We start from the raw sequence: 21973 nt of genomic DNA on the forward strand, positions 1-21973 counted from the left end.
TTAGAAAAGTGTGCCGTAGACCCGAACTTCCGCCCGACTTATATCATCTGCTATCCAGGTGGAATGAAATTGGTAATCGCCGAGGGGAAAAGGCAAAACATTTATAATTGGCGTATTCATAAACTCGGTGGGAAACTTATCCACAATAAGGTCGTGCTGTAATGAAAATATTATGTTAGTAAAGACCCTATTACATTGTTGTTTCACATACACTTAATGGGCATGTATGATTTATGTTGGAATGATCCCGAAAAAGATTGTAGAAAAAACCAAAAACTGGGTTTGACTTTGGATACTTTAGAATTTTACAGGCATCCGCCGTGATATTATAAAGAAACGATCTCTGTCCACTGACTTGCTTGAGCAATGCAAATTTAACCTAAAACGATATGTCATTTAATGTTTTAAACATAATAATTTGCAATCGAACCTTGACTTTGGTAATGGGAATTTTATACAGATTCACTTTAAGCGATATATATTTGAAAGTGCGGTTCACGGACTTCAGTCGGCAATACTCAAAGTCGTCAAAATTCGTATCCAGAGATGTGCACTTTATATTAGTGAACTTGACCCTAGCAGTTATCTATAACGGTAGCTAGTTTAATTTTTGTATTTGGTATTGAAAGTGAACTCACCTTTCCAACTGAGAAGAAAATCAATATGCTTAGGAAAATATATTTAGAAGGCATATTTGTAATGAAGAATGGCCCCACCTATTCGATGTATGTTTTACTTAATAGTGAAACAAGACATATTTTTGCTTTTATGACTTACTATATTTGTTTCACTCTTCAGTAATTTTGATGATCGATCTGATCTTTTTGAAAACGGATGTTCAACCAGAGATCAAGCTAACTAAAGAGTTTAATTGAGTTGCGGTAAGTTATTTTAAAGCAATTAAACAGAACTCAAATATAGCAGTGATTCAGATAATATTAAATTGAGCAATTACAAATATTTTTGTCAGCCCCCAATTACTTTAAATTGTAAGTAAACAAAGGCAATATGATGAAAATACTACAAAGTACTTGTGTGCAGCTTTTGAAATATACGGATTAATTTATCATCAACATTTAATTCGACTTAAATTTACTTTTCAATGCCTTATTATAATACGTATCTAAAAAGTAACCCATGTTAAAATAAAGCGACTTACTTAGTTTTACTAACTATTTAAATAATTTTTTAAGTTTGCTTTCGATAAGACTTAAATTTACTCTAAAATGCCATATTATAAAGCCATATAAATGTTGGAAGTTTTACTTAAACTGTTTGTGTTTCCAGATTTTAAAATAATTTTTCAGTGGATATCAACAAAAGGCGCCATTTGTCTGTGCTCTTTTCCCGCAACTATTTATGAACATTTATGTGAGTGCTGGTGCCCTTTTCCATAATTTCTTTTTTCTTATATCTGCTTTTTTTGCAAAATGGAGCGGCGCCAGAGCTTAGGGGCAACTTAAGTGTGCTCACAGTTTGTAATGCACAAATAAATGCGACGGACAAACAAATGGGTGGTGCGGTGGTCGGCCATTGGTTATATATATCTAAATGGATATTATGCGCATATTTCCCGGGTACGCGTTAGATAACTCGACTGGGAATCGGAGCGGGGAAAGATAGCTGGCCAGATAGATAGGTAGATAGGCAGATAGATAGATAGATAGCTAGATCGATAACCGGCGGTGATAAGCGACCAATGACTACTTCTCCGCCGGAATGGGCAAAGGCAAACAATCAATTAGAATGGCAAAATCTTCGCAAATGCAATAAAAATCCACGGAACGCAAAAGGGCTTAAAAAGTAATTCCCGAGCTAGAAAACTGTGGCCAGTGATCACCGCTGGGCGGAGAATAGAGAGCGGAGAAGTGGCCCTGAAATCATGACGATCCCTATCAGCGTCTGGCGGAAAAACTCACCCACTTACGGGTAGGGGCAATAAATCGATTGCCACTGCAACCGCATTTTATATATACGGTTTATGCATTTACAATGCCAGCGATTATTGTTTGTTTTAGTTTACGGCCGGACTTTAAAACCAATCGATCACAATTGGCCAGTGACCGAGTGAGTTATGTGTGTCATGTGAACGGAAGTTGGGCCGGGAACTTTTCCCGCGAACTTTCCGGGCAATCTCCGTTCAGCATATGCCATCCCAGGCCCCCGGGTAATTATGTATTCCCCGACTCCTGCCCGAATGTCACTTAACCGGATTGCGCCTGCGACATCAAAACAAATTGCACTCCCTCGTGGATAGCACACAAATCTGATTAGGAAAACATTTACAAACGCAAATCGCAAGTTAGCAACGACGTTATCCTGTCGCCAGAAGGGAGAGGTCCACGTCGAACCCACCCCGACATAATTTGATGTGTGAACTTTGGACGGCCCACGATGCCCCGGGTTGGGTCTAATTTGATTGACGTCAACGCGCCGGGAAATTGTGGGAAAAGAGCAAGGCAGATGCACTGGAAAAAATGTAAGTAAGGTAAGGAAATATTTTGTAATATTTAGTTTAAGTATTAGCAAAGTAATTTATGAAGAACTAAATTATAGTACACAGAGAGAATTAATCAAGTACATTGTTCTTGAATTGAGAACATTCGTTCTTAAAAACCGTGTTAGTATATTTTGGTATCAATGTTCTCAATATTAGAACGAAGTGGTGAGAAGAGAATAGTTAAATATAGTTTACCTACAAAGTTTTTGATAGGTATACACTACTGACTGGACTAATAGTTTATTTGTTAATCCAAATAAAAATATATTTAACTTCAAAAATGTCGTTATATTTTTAAAAACATTTTCAAAACAGATGAGAACGTCAGAATTTTCTCTGTGTATAAATAGTTATTAGATCAAAACAAACGAGTGATAAAGGTTTCTAAGACTCTTTAAAATATATAATCGACATTTATGCAATTGTTATAAGGCCATAATTATTCTCATAACCTAAGAGGTAAGTGTTTTTTCTTCAAACGAATTTCCTATTTAATGACCTACTCTTTTATTTCTCCCAGTGCAGGCAAAGGAAAAGTTTCGCAGCGGACCACAAGTGGCAGAAGACTCTATCCGCTTCTGTGGCAGGTAGCATCCTTGTACGGATCCTGTTCCTCCTGCGAGTTCGTGTCCTCGCCTGTGGAAATGATATCCAAACAAACTCAATTTGGTTTCCTGCCAGCGCCTTTGATAGATTAGCAGACAAAGCGAAAGAGGCGCGACTGCAACGACACGTGACCACCAGTTTTGGGTGGCTGTGGGATGGGATACGAGGGGATGGGCTAGTGGGTGGCGGTGGTGCAAGGACACTGGCAAGCTCGTATTCGTATTCCATTTGGCCGAGCATACAAAATTGATTTGGTTGTAGCACAAGCAAAATATTTGCCAACGGCAGGCAGCCATTAAACAGCTGCTGCTGCTGCTGAAATTTGGAAATTCTGGCTCGTGATTTTCCAGCAAGGACACGTGGCGGGTGGTGGGGTGCTGGGGTGGTGCACTTGCCAACGCCGCTGTCACGTGCCACAGGCGGCAAATTAAACAAGGCGCAACATGGGAAGCAAAAGTTTAACAATGCAGAAAATTGAAAAACAATCAAAAAACCCGGCCGCAAAGAGAGGAGGCCAGTGAAAGTTAAGTGCCGGCATGCATACGAGGACAACCAAGGATTCGGGTTCCAGGATAGAGGATACGGAGGCGGATATGGTCTCCTGTTTGCTCAGAGCGCGCGCTTCGTTTCGTCTCACTTTATTTGGCCATAATTAGCTTAATGCGCGCAACAAACAAACCGGAAGAGGCCGGGGCTTCTCGGGGAGCGGAAGCGGAAGTGGCCGTGTTGCCATCCAAAAGCGAGCTGGCCATGCATGTCCTTGCCTGGCATTTAGCCAGGCCAATGGCAATGGCAAAGCAAACAAATGTCCCAGCAACGTGAACCAGGAGCAGTCCACAGAGTGCCAGAAAAAATAACCGAAATTATAGAAGACTGCAGGTCGAAGGCGGTAACACTCTACTGGGATCAGTAATATTTTTATATATCTTCTTAAGAACAGTATCAAATTATGAACAAGTATATATTACTTTCGATCATATTTCGAACTTGCTTAAATTAAATTAAGTTTTAAAATCGATTAGATATATTTAATAACTCAATTATTTTAATGGGATTTTATAATTTGTTTTGTAAGGGATTTTTAAGTTAAAATAAGTCAAAAATTTTAATACACTATTTTTATGTATAAAAGAAATATACTTTGTATAATCATATTTAGCAAACAAAGGCATTTTGTAGGTTTCAGATGCCATACCTATCCATACATTGTATAACCTTTCTTTCCCTCTATTTCTATTAATGTATTCGTCTTTTTTTCCAGTTAAACTATTACCCCCCGATTCAGAGTCAATCGCCAAGTGAATACACCCCGAGGAAGAACTTTGCCAGAAAAACGGAAACAAGGCAAACAGAATGCACGGAAAAAATTAAAATCATTAATCCCCTTAAAAGGTTCTTAATCTGCGGCTGCTGCTGCTGAATTTTGTTGCTTCATTTGCCGTCGTCGTTGAGTTTTTGCCAGCCATTTGTGGATCGTTGCCTCTGCATTACTCATACGCAGCGTTGCCAAGTTGGGTTCCCCGGGTGTGTGGCCCCCAATATTCCCCCTTCCCATCTATTCATATAATTTCTGCTAGTTTTTTGCTCTATATATTTTTTTTTGCTGTCAATAAAGTGTCCGCTGGCTGTCATCGCCCTGCGACATCATCATATGACTCTGAGTCAGCCGACAATCAGCTGCCAGTTTTGATTAGTTCTCCGGCCAGGCGAGATTATGTTCGATCTTTGGCGAAAGCAACGACCCTGGCCAGTTTGGAGCCCAAGTGCCACATGCAACAGTTGCTGGTTGTCGATGGTCGATTGCCAGCTCCGTCAGCAATGCGATCGTAAATTGAGCAAACATGTGTGGCTGTGCAATTGCATTGCAAGTTTTATGGCACTCTCCAGGGCCCACTATATATAGATACATATACTGCGACGATTTCGAGTACGAGGCGAGGGCAAACAGTTCGCTTTATGACTGGCAAACCTCCCGGCCGAGTGGCAATGCAAAAACAGTCGCAATCAGCAAAATGTAAATAATTTCACCGCGACCCGAAACAGAGCGTCTGGAAAGTGGCAACACAAAAAGGCGAACCTGACGCAAATAAAATAATAAATTTTATACAAAATTGACAAGCTGGCTTAGCCGCAGCCACAGTAACTGATAGCCAACCACTTTCGATGGAGCTGTTTGGGGAAAATAAACCGGAGGCCAAAGGCGATACAGCAGACCACTCACGGCCCAATGAACAATAAACTATTAACAATTAACAATAAACAGTGCACATTTCAGGAATATTCGTACGGTAGCCATATAGTTGGGTAGTGTGCTTACTGTGGGCCGTAAAAGTTAAGCACTTGATGGCGAAATTAGAGACGGGTAAAGGCTTCTGGATTTGTGATGGTCTTCTATTTAAAAGGTGTTTCACTTTTCTTCAAAAAGGTACACTTGCTTAAATAAATTTCGAATCGAACTAAAACTTTATAAAATGTACTTTATCATTAAAAACCTACTAAACATTCAAATACTCGTCTGAGCCCCAGAAGTATGTCTAAACCTTTAATTATAATATTTCCATCCATACAATTACCTAGTGCCTGCACCTGCACCCAAGCAAAATCTAATTAATTTCACCACCAGAAAATTATGACAGGGTGGATAGAAAGCTGATGTCGCACCCTTAATTTCCGAATGAAATCAAAACGAAAACAAAGGGAAAACTTATGTTTCGCTTCCATCTACAATTGCACCTCCCACCCGTCGAAGAAAAACAAAGCTCTAAAAAAGAAAACAGAAATAAAATAACAAGGAATTTAAATTGAAATTATTTATTTTTGCATTTTGAAAGCGTTCGCGCGTGTCAAGGATTTCTCACGCGCACCAGTCAACCGACAAAACGATGACAAACCCCTCGCACCAGAGTACCAGTACAACTTAGTCACCCCTCTGCGTTTGGCGCAAAAAAATACACGGAGCACCGCGCGCCTTTGCTTTTTTAATTTGAAAATATAAAAATAACAAGGCGCTCAGGCGTATTCAAATGTCAAAGTCTCGCGGAATCCTCCACTCTTTCCTCTTAGAAATCTCGAAAGAAGCTTATTTGCATTCGAGGCTTCGCGGCAAGTCTCTTGTAAATCAGTTTCTGAATGGGGATCTTATCTGAAAGGAGGCCCAAACATTTCCCTTATTTATTGTCCCTCAAAAATTGCAAAATTGTATTGGCTTTTGCTTCAGTTCTCGCCCAATGAGAAATTCGGTAATAAAATTAGAAATTGTTCGCCCACAATATTTTAGTCATCAATTCAAATAGAAGCAATGGAATGAAAAACATAATTTAACATTATTAGGTCGAAATTAAATAAACTGAATAAACCTCTGTAAGTTAAAAACCCTCAAGATGTGAGTAAGAATTTTTTATTCGAAAGAAAAACACCATTGTAAATTTACATATTTCACACCCCTTTTGGGTCAAGGTCTGAAGGTCATTGGCGCCCTGAGAACTTCTCCAAATCTATTTTCAGTAGGGATTATCACCTCGAGTTATGTAAACAAGATAACCCCGAATCCGAAGCAACAGCTGATTAGCAGTAGACACACATTGAGGTGGGTTCGAACTCGTGGGATACCAAGTCCACTTCCTCCCCCAAAAACCCCGACAAATGCAGTAGTTAGCCCAAGACATCATCTCTTAATCCTCGAGCACACACCCATAAGAACTCGGGACCCAGTACCGCCGTGGGAATACCGAAGGGGTCCGGCACCTGCCCGTCCAAAATATGGAATATGGAATATGCAATATGGTAAATACCTTCCGAGTGTGATGGATAAATCTGTAATCACACATTCTTACCGCTCCGCTACATCAACGTCGGAACTTCGTCGTCGGGGAAGCCGCCGTTTTGATCCGCCTGCTTACGCAGTTGAACCACCGGACTAAGGCAGTCCAATAATTTTCACGTTCCCCACGCAGCGGGGCAATGAGTCGTCCACATGTATGGGCCAAGGAAATGAATCGACGGGGTGGGGAAAGTGCACTCGGAAAAATATTTTAAGGTCTTATAAGGAAGAATTTTAAGAAAATAAATAAAGTTCAATAAGGAAATTCTTTGTTACCAACAAATTTTCACGGAATATATCACTTTTCTTTAACTATGTTATTTATTCCATTTTTGTATATTCGTATAATTTATGAAATAGTCATATTATAATAATAAAATATAAAATATATACCCTCACAAATTTTGGGGGCTTTTGTTATATCCTATTAAAATATAAGGCGTAGATACTACCGTTCCTAAAATTATATGTGTTATAACTTACTTTTAGTTTTAAAAAATATTTCTAACGTGTAAAACGTGTAAAAATGGTTAAAATAATTTAAAGATGTCATCGAAAAAATTTGTTATATTAAAATAAAGGGTATAAAGCGGGACAATTTGGATATTTCTACCCTAAAATATTTATTGATTAATCTTTAAATTTAAAACATTTAAATACCCCAAAGGACCATCATAAATTCCAAGCTCCATTGGTCTTATCAGATCGCTATTGTTAATTTCTCAGTGTAGACTAAGACCAGGCGATGGTCACATCGAAGTGAATAAATATATGTGGGTATAGTCAGCCGACTGGCACTCCCACTCTCACTCCCGCTGTCAGCCACTCCCACTGCCACCCACCTACGGCACCCACCACCCACCGCCCCTCCCACTTCGAGTGCGGCTGCTGTCTTTCGGGTGCTATAAATCATAAGCAAACATTTTGATATTGTAATCCCCATTTTAATCCGTGCGCATAAAAAGCCAAAAATCAAACTTTTCGACATGGGCGGCGGTGTCTGTGATGTGCCTTCTGCATTTGCTTTGTTAGTTTTTCTCGCTCGTTCGTTTCGTGTTTTATTTTTTTCGCTCGTTTCCCCAAAAAGTTGATGGATTACCTTGGCCCCCCGAAATCCCGCTCCCCCCAAAAAACCAGGTGATAAGAAGTCTTCTTTGGCCGATGATGATGTGGCAACTGTTGCTTTTGCTGGCCGCCTTGATTTATTAACTAATTATGTGCGGACGGATACTGCGTCATTAGGTGGGGATCGATAAAATGGCTAATAGGGCGGCGATAACTTCGATGCGGCGGCAAGAGATCATTGGTCGTCGGCCCTTTTTGAAGCGGTACGGCGGTAATAGTTGAAAGAACCGTTGGTGGTGCCTCTGCTATTGCCACCCACAACCACCCATCCCAGGTTCTACCATATATGATGTGGAGTTTCGGCTGGGTAGTAGTCTATTTTTGAGGATCCCAGATGCCTTTGAAGTCGTTCCGCCAAAAGGTTGAGCAATGCGAAATGGGTAAAACAAGCCAACTAAAGCTAGGGAAACTGGGTTAGTTGATTCCCAACAGTCAGAATAAACAGAAGGTAAAAATATCATGTTTAAGGTTACATAAATCATAATATATAATTTAATTTCGAAGAACATATTAACGAGTAAGTCTCAACTAATAAAAATTCCAAAGACTATTTTCTTTAACCTCGATTCAGCTTAGATATACTTCACATCCACCCATCTATTGATCCGTTGTGCCGGAAATGACAACCCCATTTCCCATTACATTTATTGCCATCAGCCGATTGATGTCTGTCCAAGCGGGGATATCTGAACCCTTAATTGATTATGTCTAGCTTATTATCTCCCGATTCCCATTTCCATCTCTCGCGGTCCAGAACTTCTCCCCTCGGCGTCTTCTCCTAGCCCCTGTATCTCCCAGATATAATTACCATCCCGAACAGCTGACTTTCTGGACGTAGTCCCAAAACTTGGTCCCAAAAACCCAAGGAAGTGCAACAGTCGAGCGGGGAAGTCCTTTCGCTCTCTTTTCTGCTGCTCCTGGGGAAATTGCGTAGCCGACCCGTGTGCGCATGTAACATATAGTAGATATAGGGGCGACGCCCCTTTTGACTATAACACGCCATCGGGGGGCGTGGCCAGTGAGCAGCGAGTACCAACGGAAATAAGCCAATCGAAAGATAGTGAATAATCAGCGAGTTTCCAGCGAGTGGCTGGAGATAAGCGCGCGGGGAGGGAAATGTGGAAATGTGAAAACACCCGGAGCCGGAGCGAAATGTGCGTGAGTTTTCCGCTCCTGTTTTCCACTCCTGGCTTTCCTTTCGCTACGTTTTCCGCTCCTTTTTCCACGTGCCGTGCATAAATCGGCCAGCAATCGATGTAACTTGTGTGCCCAGGAGGAGTTCCGAACAGATGTCATCATATTTTTCTGCAGGTTCCGAAATTATGCGGCTCCTTTGGTGTCGCTTAATTTGTTTTTCCCTCCCCTCCCACCGAGTTTTTCCCATTTCCCTCCTTTTTTTCCCAGCTAGGAAGCCTGCGTTTCCTTGTTTTCCGACGTGTGCCTGCGACTTGGTTACAAGTACTTTACGGTAATGGAGGATTTTCGCTTGAGCATCCTCTAACAGAAATTAATTTAAATCGATATGCGGCCAGAGTGGCGCTGTCTACGTGGCCATGGGTGTGCCAGAAGGGGGTGGAGGGGGTGGCTTGTGTATGGCGTCCTGGCCTTTATTAATTAGCATCGTAATTTATTTTGGCGGTTTGATTGAGATGTAGGTGGCTGAAACTTCTCGACGATGCGAGTATGCCGCGTATCTTTCGCATTTCCAATGGCAATGTCAACAGGGACATGCCACGCAAACTAATACACAAGACCCACACACTAACGCACATTTTTGAGGATGGGAAAATCCTTGTGAGCGAAACAAAAAAATACTCGAAGAATTCTACTGTTCATAGATAAAAAACATTTGATCTTGTAAAGTTATCTTATATTTTTATAGCAATTCTTATATTTTAATCTACACATATAATTTTGTTTAATATACGTTAATATTTATTGATCTTGTATCTATGATCCTTGAGAGAATAAAATATCAAAGGACTTTGGGAAATAAAGGTAAAATAATAATCCTATAAGCAACATAAATTTTGAGCGAATTTAATTTGATATAATAATGGCCCCACAAAATATAAATACAATGTATTTTAACTTTACAACAGAAGGGGTTATTTATTCAAAAGTTTGTAGGTTCTAGGACTAAGACCAGTTTCTTAGTAAATCAACCCATGTTATTTTCAAATTTACATCCCCATTTTTCTCTCGGTGCACGTGTGTTTGTATAGTTTATTGACTGCTTGAAGGGAAGTGCTTTCCATAGAGAAACGGAGAGATTTTTCGCTAAGGAATGTAAGACTGGCCGCAAATCCTGAAAATTGACTTCGTCCTCAAGGACAACGGGGAGCAGGGGCGGGGGCAAGGGGGTGTCTTGGGGGCAAACAGGAAAGGGAAATCAATGCCGCCATTTTGCGAAAGAGTTGCCAGAGAATCCGCTTGCTACCCGCGTGGTTTTCCACCATCATCATAAGGCATACAAAATTAGTTCAGTCGGCTGGGGATTTCGTGAGCTGGGAAATGGGCAGTGGAAATGGGGAAAGCGGGAAAACGGGGATGTGGCTGTGGAAATGGGAAGGCGACCTCGCGTCTTTGTTGCTTTTGTTGTTGTCGCATCTCCCTACGCACCATCGTATTTCATTTCGTCATGTTTCGGGATTAGGCCGGATTAGTTTGGCGACTGAGCAATGGCTCCGAAATGCTCTGAACTTTTCAACTGCGCTGCCTGTGAACTTTTCGGTAGTTGCTTAAAAAAAGAGGATGGGGTAGGAGGGGGAAAGCGGATGGAAAACGGGGGAAAATGTGACGACGCGAATGTGTGTGGATGTAAATGTGAAAGGGGGGAATCCCCATTTCTCCGGATCTCTGACACTTTCGCGCGCCTTGGCATTTCAATTTCTTGAGGTGCGTGCGACTGCTCGAATGTTCGGCATTAAGTTTTCCTGTTGCCAGCATCAAAGGATGATGAGTTTTTCCCCCCGGCCACTTAAGAGATCCCCCCAAATGGCAGACACACTCCCCGGCACGTAGTTCCCATTTGGATGATAAAAACAGAACGCCATTTTCTTTCGATTTCGCTAGATAACAGTAGATACCGCGAAAACACTCCCTCCCATTTCTATTTTGATATCGGAAAGTCGAAAGTCTAATTTCGGTGCCCTTGTAATTGAAATGCGACCTGGCAAATTCCCACAGCTCTGCTGGGCCAGAAATAGCCAGCATGTCATCAATGTAAAAGTCGGGGATTTTGCCAAAGGGACAACGTGTAATTACGGCGTCATAAACCCAAAATTCCTAGGGGGCTGGCCAAACCCTTTGAACAGTGAAAGTCGGACCTTGCACCACAGGTGGAGAACCCTTTAATCGCGATATTGGACTGTATCGTCGTCACTCAGGTGAAATACTCCCTTTTGAGTGGGTGGTTCGCTGGAGTGACAGGTGCCGAACCGCCCTTCTAACATTGTTTCCACATTTATGTAACTCAGCGAGTGTTTGACGGTGAGTTCAAAGGCGGCCAGTGCCGCAGCAACTCGAGAAGGTCTGAGCAACTCGAGTGGCTTTAGTATTTCGAGGGCCTCCGCTCAAGGCGATTATTAGTTGAAGTCTATCTGCAATCTGGGTTATGCCAGTCGCACGTTCTGAGGGGATACGGAATGCATTGATAATATGGTGCTATAGGTTACCAAAAAACCACTTCTACATAGATCGAGGTTTTAGATAATTAATTCTTATGAATGGTTCTCGACTTCTTTTAAACAGTTCTATACTTATTCTAATAAGAATTTCCTCAAACACTTTCAGTTTTTCAATCAGCATAATATCATAACATCAAAAATGAACTACTTATTATTTTTAGAAAGGGTTATTCCAATTTCCCCTACGATATCTCTCAAAGAACTGTTTATTTTTTGTTTCCTTGCCATATAATATAGTTAACTTCCTTGGATTCCTCTGAGTTATGACTTACATGACCATTGGAAATTATCTCTGATTAGTTGACTGGCGTATCAGTTATGGAATATAAGGCATAAAGCTAGCATCATTTACATCCGTTGGCTTGTCTCCGCAGACCCTTTCCCCCAACTTTCCCCCTTTTTCCCATCTGAACCCATTCCACCACTCAAGGCAGAAGATAAAACTGCCGGGAAAGGCGGGCAAATGCGAAATAAAAACGAAAATTATGAACTGCACAAAAGCTGTTGTGAATTTTAATAAATTCTGCCTGCCTTCTGTTGTTTCTGTCTCGGTTTCCTTTGAATGTGCCTCTGTATCTGTGGCTGTATTCCGTATTTCCTGCCGAGCGAACAAATCAAAAAGGGGGAAGTTCCGGGGGAGGAGATACGAATACAAACGCAAGGATACGTCAAAAGGAGCAGTTATTTATTTATTTGCGAGGGGGGTTCGGGGTTCGGGAATCGGGGTTCAGGGGGTTAAACAGGAACAACAATGGCGGGCTAACGCAGAATAATGGGATAACAAAACGCCCTTGACACCCAGTAAAAAGACAGCCAGCCCTCAAAAGTGGGCAAAAGTAGCCTTATTATTATGAGCACAGCACGTAGCAATTGTCCAGGGGCGCAGGGGAGGGGGCAGTCTTCAGAGGGGGTTCTTCAAAGGGGGTTCTCGCAAAGGACTCAGAGCCCCGAAGCCCCGAAACCCCGAAAGTACAAATCAAACCCTCGAGAGCAGCCAAATAATAATGTACATCCGCAGAGCGAGAGAGGGAGAGTGGGCGAGAGAGGGAGAGCACAGCAATGGCGCAGTGCAAACACGGGGGTGTGAGTGAGAGAGAGCGAGAGCAGCGACTTTGGGGGTGTGTCCTCCCGGTGCTCGTGGCCATCTCACCTCTCCCTCGCACTCGGGGGACCCAGGCCAGCACTCGCTACTCGCCGGACAGCAGACCATCTCCCTCACACCCTCTCGCTGGGTGCACGGGGAAAAAAAGAGAGATAAGATAGCGCCCGGGCGTACGGGGCTCTTGCGCTCGAAATTCCGGGGTATTGCGTTCAGTAGCCGCGAGTTCTCGTCGCCAGCACCACGTTTACCGTTAGCACTGGCCCATCCACCCCGTACACGTCTGTGCACCCCAACCACCCAGATACACTCGCTATATAGCGATATACCCGTGGAACACGCATCCAACAGATACTTTTCCGAATTCGTTTTCAATCCAGCTACGTCCTGTTACGGATGCAGACGCGTTGCCTCCGTTGTGATACCAGATACATAGATATAATACCAGGTCTAGGGCTACAAATACCAGAGATTCGAGTGCTATAGATACTTAGCCTAATTACGTCGCGGATTAAATTATTAAAACACTTAAATCCGCCTGGATTTGCCAATCAAATCACATCGTATCGCATCGAATCGAATTGAATCAAAATCATATCACAGAAAGTGCTTCGCGAGTGAGACTGTGTGCGCGTGTGTGTGTTTTTGTGGAAACGGCAGCGAGATTAAAAACATATCCCCGAGTTACTTAAAATTAATCACTAACATAATCACTGTGATTTTTATTATTTGATCTGCCGACGTCAACAACGCGTGTGCGAAAACTGTTTTAACGGCTAGAGGGGCTCCATTAAATGCCGCTTCGCATTTGATTAGCAATCTGTTGCAACGACAATAGCATAAACCTACCGAGATCCCCGAGATTTATAGCCCTCGCTGTCCACGCGCTATATCCGAAAGATTTTCGGAGATTTTCCCAGATCTCCGGCCGATTGAAATGCTGGCAATCTGATTTATTGACGGGCCCACGACATTTGCCCCGGCAGAAGAGCCATCAAAGTTCGCCTTTGAGATTCCCATTCCGTATCGACGGAACCAGCGGAACCGACGGAAGTTCGTTCCCACCACCTAGTGGATTAATTTGAATTACTGTCCCATCATTCAGAGGTGAGTTTTGATTCCATGAACTTAATCGGAACCTAAAAAAAATTTAGACAAAAGAGAAGTGAACAGTAGCATTTTTAACTTAAGCAAGCTATTATAAAATATATCCTCTTAATTCAGGGCAGAATGTCATAAAACAAAGCAAATATGTCTGACTTATAAAAAATTTGAAACCAAAAATAGTAAAGCTTTATAGTTTATGCTATGCATTCTTAAACAAGGAATATAATAAATTGCTTTTGAAAGAATACATAAATAAAATGGGATTTTCTCAGAAAAACATTGTTTGATATATTATAAAAATTGCAAGGAATTTAAAGAACTTAGTTCTATATGAAGAATCCTTTAGAATTACAAAACATTTTCTAAAACTTTAAATTAAAATAATGACATAAAGTTAGATTGTCCTGACTCTTAAAAACGAAAGTAAAGCTGCCCCAATTAAGACTAATCGTTATGTGTTAGGTCACCGCAAACAGAAGTTGCCAGGTAAACACCTTCCTAGGAACTTAAGCACTTCATAATGACAATGTCAATTCGGCTGATGCTAAGGGAAACACTCTAGCTTTCCAGGGAAGATCAGCCGGGTTCGGGTTCCCATTGAGAACCCGGAGAGCCCGCCAATAAAGCGATTGTTGGACAACGAATTAAGTTTACGGCGGACTCTCACGCCGCGCATAAATCACGGCGAAGTGAGACCCGGATTGCGGCCATAAAGGCGGGATCTCGATCTCGGCCATCTCGTAAGGGGGCCTCTGGGCTTCTGGGCCTGTGCTCTATAGTACTGCCAAAAAATTTGGAGGAGAGCCCGGCCAAGTAGCGCCGCCTCGGCTCATTGACGTCACCTAAACAATTAGCAAACAAGGCATGGAAAAAACCTAAGTACACAATGCTCGCGTTCGGATCTCTGGCCAGCCGCTAAACTCGAATTTGAATAAAATAATAAAATTAAATAGAAATGAAAACATGTGGAAAGCCTTGGCAAAACATCGGAATCTTGCCACCTTCGCGACGAGGCACAGAAGAAGTCGTAAACCCACGAGATCTTCGCGGCCATAAAGTGGCATAAAATAATTCTGGCATTCTTTGTCTTAGGGAATCATTATGTAAATAAATTCTCACTTTTGAAATAAAATGACGAGGCAGAAAGGCAGAAAAACACACGAAATAGAGCGGAGAATATTCTTCTGGCGAAGGTGGAATGGAACAATGGCTGGCACTTTGAACTGGCAAACTGGCAACCGAATTATTTATTAGACGCTGCGGCAGATAATTTAGCCAGAAATTGAGACAACTGCGGCAAAGGCGGAGCAAATAACAGTGTTATAAATACTCATCACGGCAATAAATGCAGAAACTTTTCATTTCAACGGCCAGCAGGCGACCCATCAAATCGTGTGGCCCATAAATTGGCTTCAAGTGAAATTATGTTTATCACGAAAGGCTGCTATTATTATTGTTGAACAACCGCAAATGGATTTAATATTACAGCCGCACTAATCCACTGGGGATCAAGTGGAGATCAAGCGGCATTATCGCTCGAAATCGAAAGTGACAACTCAAGCCAAAGCATTCCAATTAAATTTAATTAAATTCACTTCAACTGCGAATTTATGCTGCCGCTAGATTTATGAAATTCGTTCTCGTTTCGAATGAGAATGCCTTTGAATGCCCGTAGTTTGTTGTGATTGAGATTAGATAACCATTTATTGCAACGTTTCGTTTCGTTTGCTCAGATAGCGGTCCGTATATACAGCGGTACGTATATATAACGTATTCCCCCGATATCGGGCGAGGGGCCTAGTAACCTGGAGAGGGTTCCCTCCCTTTTCGCTAATTGATTTACGATCGTTTATGGCTATTTTCGTGCTACTGTCAGTGGGCTGTTTTTTATTTTTAACGAATTTATTGGAGGCCCACAGCCCATGACACAGTTTATCGCTCTAGTGGGGCTGTCAGAAAGGCATTATGACCATCTACCTTTCCCTAATTTCGATTTGCCAAAATCGGCCAGCCTACGTGCAATAATAACAATAATAGCGAGGAGAAATGCTCGCAGAAATGTAAATATTTTACATCGATAAGGCTGTTATCACTCGGGGGCCCCTCTTCTTCGGTCTGCTGATAGCTGATAGCGGTGTAGGTGGTTGTCAGCCCACGGGCCCCGATCCCCCCAATCCCCCGATCCACCAGTACTATCCCCACAATTTACGACGCCCAGCAACCCAATCCCATTTTACCACCACTCCATTTGCCGGCGGCTCCAGCATCCGTGGTATTAACCCCTTGACGTGTTTGGTGTTAACTTGCCATTCGGCTGGTGTTTGGGTTAAGCTCGTTGTTTGCCTTCGCGTTGAGGCGATAAAAAGTTCCACCAGTTGATTTGCCTACCAGGTAGCCAACGATAATTAAGTCTGGGTAGGAATGAACTCGATATGAGTAACTTGCAACTATCAGGGAATCTAATTTGGAGGCAGACTTACTGGTTATAAGAATTTGTGCTTATCCCACCTTATAAAATTAAGAAAAACATTATGACATCTGTTTTTAATTATATTTATATAGTATTTCATCACAAGGTAGCGTAGTCATTCATTTGTCTGATTGAATGGTTGTTATAATGCACTGATATACGTAACTATGGAATACATTGCAGTTACTTATACTTGAAATATACTTCATTACAATGTGTTTCATGGATCTTACTATTCTTAGCATAACATTAATCAAGTTAGTAAATACTACAAAGATGGGTAAATCGCTTTTTATACCCCCTCTCTCTTTTCTGTACCCTGTTCAATAATTTCACCAAATGTTCTCAGTGTACTAATGCAGTTCCCCGTTCCTCCCTCAGCTTTTCGGGCTCTGGCAACGGCTGCATCTTGGATTTGCTCTCACCGCAGTTGGAAGATACCGGCCTCAAGACGACGACTTTCCTGCAGCACTTCAAGGACGTCGTCACGACGAAGTTCACGGGGAGGGACCACCACCTGCCGCCGCTGCACCCCGCGCACCCCGCCCACCCGGCACACCAGCAGTCGGCGCTGCACCACCACCACCACCAGCAGCAGAGCTTCTCCACCATTTTCCCCACGTATCTCGGAATGGACCGCTCCTCCGCCGTGGGCGGTTGCGGCGGGGGCGGCGGTCTGGGAGTGGGCGTGGTCACCAGCTCGGCCACGGCCTTGGGACCGGGCGGATTGACCAACGGCGGTGGGGGAGTGGTCAGTGGAGCGCTCAATGGCTTGGAGGCCATGTCCGCCGAATCCACCGGTCTGTGTCTGCAGGATCTGGTGAGTGCCGGGACGGCCAATGGAGCAGGATCCGCAGGATCGGCGGAGAGCGCCACCACCACCAGCACGGCCCTGAGCAGCGGCAGCACCGGAAGCTCCACTGTGAATGGGGGCGGCAGCAGCACTTCCGGCACGGAGCACCTGCACAGCCACCACAGCCTGCACGACTCCAGCTCGTCGGTCAGCATCTCACCCGCCATCTCGAGCCTGATGCCCATCAGCAGCCTGAGCCACCTGCACCACTCCGCAGGCCAGGACCTGGTCGGTGGCTACTCCCAGCACCCGCACCACGCGGTGGTGCCGCCACACACGCCCAAGCACGAGCCACTCGAGAAACTCAGAAGTAAGTATCGAATAATGCAGGGGAATCGATGGAGTTCAGAGAGAATAGTGGGGAAAATATGATGGATAAAGCAGGGAAATTCTTTATAAAAAGAGGCGGGGGATTTATATGAAAGAAGATATGAGCAAGAACACTTTAGATCGTTTTTATTTTATATCTTTAAAAATAGGTACCAATAGAATACTGTTAGTCTAGGGATTGTAAAATAGTTTCTCTTGGAGTAATTTAACTGAAGAGTTGACTTAGTGAATATTTAATATTTTGTTTGTTGAGAAATAAATGTAATTAAAATGTTCTTAGAAGTACAACCATTTTCAGAACTTTACTAATAAAAATTAAAAATCTTAAAGATACCTTGGAAATGAAAATAATATAATATAATATCTTTTCCTGTATAAAATTAGCTTAAATAAATACAATGTGATTGATTTAATATCTAGCTAGCTAATTCTTAAGTTATGCGCTAAACGACTGAGAACTATTTAGAGCAAAAATTTTCTTTTGATCAGTTCCCCCTTGAAGAAAATGCTGCCCAGTTTAGAAACGATTTCCCTTCAATAGCATAGAGTGAGACAATTTCGTGGGCAATTTGTAGTGAAACTTGTGAGGGGCATCTCACGCATTGACAGCTAATTAGTGGGCTCATAACTCAGGCTAGTCTAGAAGACAACTTTCGTGGGGCCCAACCGAAAAGATCCCCTTCGATTCGAGCCATCAACAAGTGTCCGCATTCTCATTGCTATTCATGGCACTTTTGTGGGCTTCTGTTTATACAGATACATTTTTTGTTCCTTCTGTCAGCCGCAGCTGTTGTCATTTCAATATGCGATTCGTTTTGGCCATCATTCACGCTCCGTGCCAAAAGCTCACTCCCTTTCCCTGGGCCACTTGTCGCTCCGAACCGCCATTTCCACTCCCCTCATGCATATTCATAATCATTGTGTAATCATTAGCGCATAATCTTTACAAAAGCGTTACAAAGGGAACACCCAAAAAAAAAACAGAGCAGGGACTTGGGATGAGATATCACTAAACAAATTTCAATTTTGTGCGCATGTCACGGCTAATTGAGCACCCTTCTGGCGTAGTGCCGAAAGCAACACGCTACCCTGCTCACTTTCCACTTCCCCTAGGAGTTTTCCCTTCGGAAATTCGATATGTGCATTGTAGTCAAGTGTTTGTTGTTCCGATTGCTCTAATTGTTATGGGAATTTGGACTCTTTGGAGGATGAGGATTCTGGCTTGGAAGTGGTACATGTGAGGCAGCCAATTGAGCAATGCCACAGCTTCAAGTGCCCGATATGACAACTCGATTGGTTCTGGGGAAGATTTGGGGAGAAAGTCAGGCCACTCCAGATGGGCAGGGAACCTGTTAGGCTAAGGTATATCTTTAGGTGGAGGAAAGAAAGATCAGTTGGGTGTAGAATTAAAAGAATTAGTTATTATTGGTGCCTCTCAAAGATATTTTATAATCAAATTATAAATAAAATCAGTAAAGAATAATACATTTCATATAACTAAAATCAATTAAATACTATTCCAATTACTAAGCTTAATTTAAATACCCATTTTTATTTGCATTAGAAAAATGGATCGGAAATTTATAGAAATTTATGAAAAACGTTCTAGTTAAATTCCAAGCAAACTTTAGTTCCTCTCCGACGCAAAAGCACCTCTGAAATTTCCATTTGCATAGGAGATTTGTCTGCCCTCGCCTAGAGATTTGTTGGCTGTCGCCCTGTCAACTCAACTCTGCCCCTTCGGGGTTAACAGCCCGGCAAACTTTGCACTTGTCTGCATCCCGAAGCGCCCAAAATTCCCAAAACGCCCGAAAAGAACCAGAGTGAACCGAACTGAACCTGGGTGAACCCACGGCCACAGATGTCCTGCCATTTATTTGCGTGCCAAAACAATTTAGCACAAAAATGGTGAGCATTTAAAATATGCACGACTGCAGTTATCCTTTGACACCCGTACAAACACGTAGATACTCGGAGCTGCAGGTGCGGGCCACGTTAACAGCTCGGAGCCACAAATTTCCACTCCTGTCCGCCTGTTTTCCCCCTGCACTCCCCCGGTTTTCCCCGATTTTCCCCTTGTTGTCGTTATTGTTTACGCTCTTGTTTAAATAATGGCCACGCAACGTGATTCTGCTCCTGCTGCCGGCAGGATTTCCATCAGACTCCAGAACTGCAGTGCTGCAATCGGATTTTCAATTATTGGCCAATTTAATGGTCAGCACACAAATACAAACAGAGACCGAAACCGAAACACCCACAACCCATTCCTTTATAGATATTTATTTATGTGTATTTTTATTTGTACGCCAGGGGTAATAATTTTTTACGATTGCACTTTTTTATGGGCCGTGTTCCAGCTTTTAGTTTCTACTCGACTCTTCGTTTTATTTTTGGTAGATCATTTTATGGCTTCGGTGCGTGTTTTTATTTCGCTGGCGGTGCTCAAAGGATTTCAAGTTCACGTTTTACACTAATTTAGACCGATGGAGCAAAGATTTCCCCTGTCACAAACGTAACTCTTTAATGGCTCGGGATTGTCTTCTAAATTATGTTGTCAGCAGCTGGTGGAACCGACCTTGTCCCTTCGCCTTCCCGGTGTGCATTTCATATTTCACCATCGCGGCAATTAGGGAATTATCTCGGCTGTATCAGGGACTATATCAACACATATCCACTGGCATCGTCTATTTGCCCATGGCAAACCAAACAGAACCCGAAACGAAACCGAAACCGAAACTAAATCTGAATCTGAAAACCAAATCAGAGCAGTTTACATTTCTTTTTTGGTTGCTTGGCAAATAATAGGTTGTTGTTTCTATTCCTATTTCTTTTTGTTTCCATTTTTTATGGCCAGCTAGTCCTTAGCTTGTTTGCCAAGTCGTTGCCACAGATACAGATACATATACAGATACTTGCGATGAGATGGAGAACTATTTGCCCATGACAATGTTTGTGGCTGATGCCGTTGATAAAATTATGAAATTACCAGGGTTTCATTTCGCCTCAGTTCGAGTTTCTGGTGAAATCGTGCTGTTATCTGTTGTGTCTACACGAATGCTTAAATGTGTGGGCCCATCTTTCGGCTAAGTGTTAATGGCACGTGCAGCTAGCCGGGCTCTAAAAAAACAAAATACAAAAAAATACAGAAACACAACAGAGAACATAAACAAAGCCCCAGACGCAGAAATCCAGGGGATACACACTTTCTCCATGGGGGCGAGGTCCTCCAGGACTCGGGCTACTTTAAATTCCGCACCAACGCCCGTATTTGTCAGGCCTGGTCTTTATGAATATAAATACTTTTTATCGATTTTCCGCTCGGCTCCCTGAGTTTCGCCTACCGCCGCTTAAAGCCTTAAAGGATGCCACATCCTGCGGCGAGTGAACAGTGCATTGCCCGCAAATCTCTGCGAAATTGCTCACATATGTCATGGGTCCTGGCAAAAACAGGGATCACACTCGAATTGGCAATGCACCCTGAATGCCACATGAATTGCACTTGACCGCACAGTGGTTTAATAGGAATATTTCACAAGCTATAACTGATGAAACTCTTGATAAAACCATTAAAAAATGTTTATACTTATTTAATTTGTATTTTATGTATCAATAGAAAATTCCCTTTTTAATATAATTTTGGCAATTAAGGATATTACAACAAAATCTTCTTTAATTTGAGTAGTCACCTGTAATTACTTACATTTTAGATACATTTTAATATGGTTTTATTGGTAATTAAATACTTTCTAACCAAATTTTAAATTCTTGATACAATATATTCTGCTTTTATTGGTAATTAAATACCTTAAGTCCGTATTGTTTTAATTTTTCTTTCCTGGATTTTCGCGTTTTGCTCCACTGTGCTCCATAGAAAGCTGTAACTACCGCAGAAGTTGCCATTTATCAATCCATCTGCACAGCTCTATCTCTGGGTTTCCTCCTCGCTGGCACTGATTTCGTTTATATAAATTATAATGTCATTATGGCAACCAGCCACAGAACCCACAATCCACAACCCTCAATCACCATCCCCAATCCCCGACGCTCCCCATTTTCCTGTAAGCAATTACCTCGTTGCAGAAGTTCGCTCGCTGGGAAAACTTGACTCTCCGACCGCTTTTCCGCCTCTTTTCTCATTATCCGGGCATCGTGCAATTTCGTAAAAATGTCGCATTAGAGATTATCTGAGGAAACAAACTTGTCCGGCGGACAGGACTCGCAGGACTCCTTCGGCTGGGTCCTCTGGCCAGCTTTTTGCTGGCTGACCCAATGGCAGGAAAGGAATTCGAGCTGACATTCGGGCAAATTACTGGCCAAAGTCATTGCAGTGGAAAACTACAAGGGGAAAATCTAGTCTGGACAGAAAAACACAAC

At 42.5% G+C, this 21973-nt stretch overlaps 1 protein-coding gene and 1 pseudogene across 2 annotated transcripts in view; one reads left to right on the forward strand and one right to left on the reverse strand.

Moving 5' to 3' along the window:
• LOC119554365 lies at nt 1-14683 on the reverse strand (annotated as a pseudogene).
• LOC119563180 (pituitary homeobox homolog Ptx1) overlaps nt 13071-21973 on the forward strand; it is a 20137-nt gene continuing 11234 nt past the window's right edge. For both annotated transcript variants that reach the window (XM_037876451.1, XM_037876452.1), the window contains exons 1-2: nt 13071-13946; nt 16798-17579. In XM_037876451.1, coding sequence (XP_037732379.1) covers nt 17048-17579 — 532 coding nt within the window. In that variant the 5' untranslated portion in view covers nt 13071-13946; nt 16798-17047. The remainder of the gene's footprint in view (nt 13947-16797; nt 17580-21973) is intronic.

This window comes from Drosophila subpulchrella, chromosome 3R (assembly GCF_014743375.2).
Source record: "Drosophila subpulchrella strain 33 F10 #4 breed RU33 chromosome 3R, RU_Dsub_v1.1 Primary Assembly, whole genome shotgun sequence".
Lineage (NCBI taxonomy): Eukaryota > Metazoa > Arthropoda > Insecta > Diptera > Drosophilidae > Drosophila > Drosophila subpulchrella.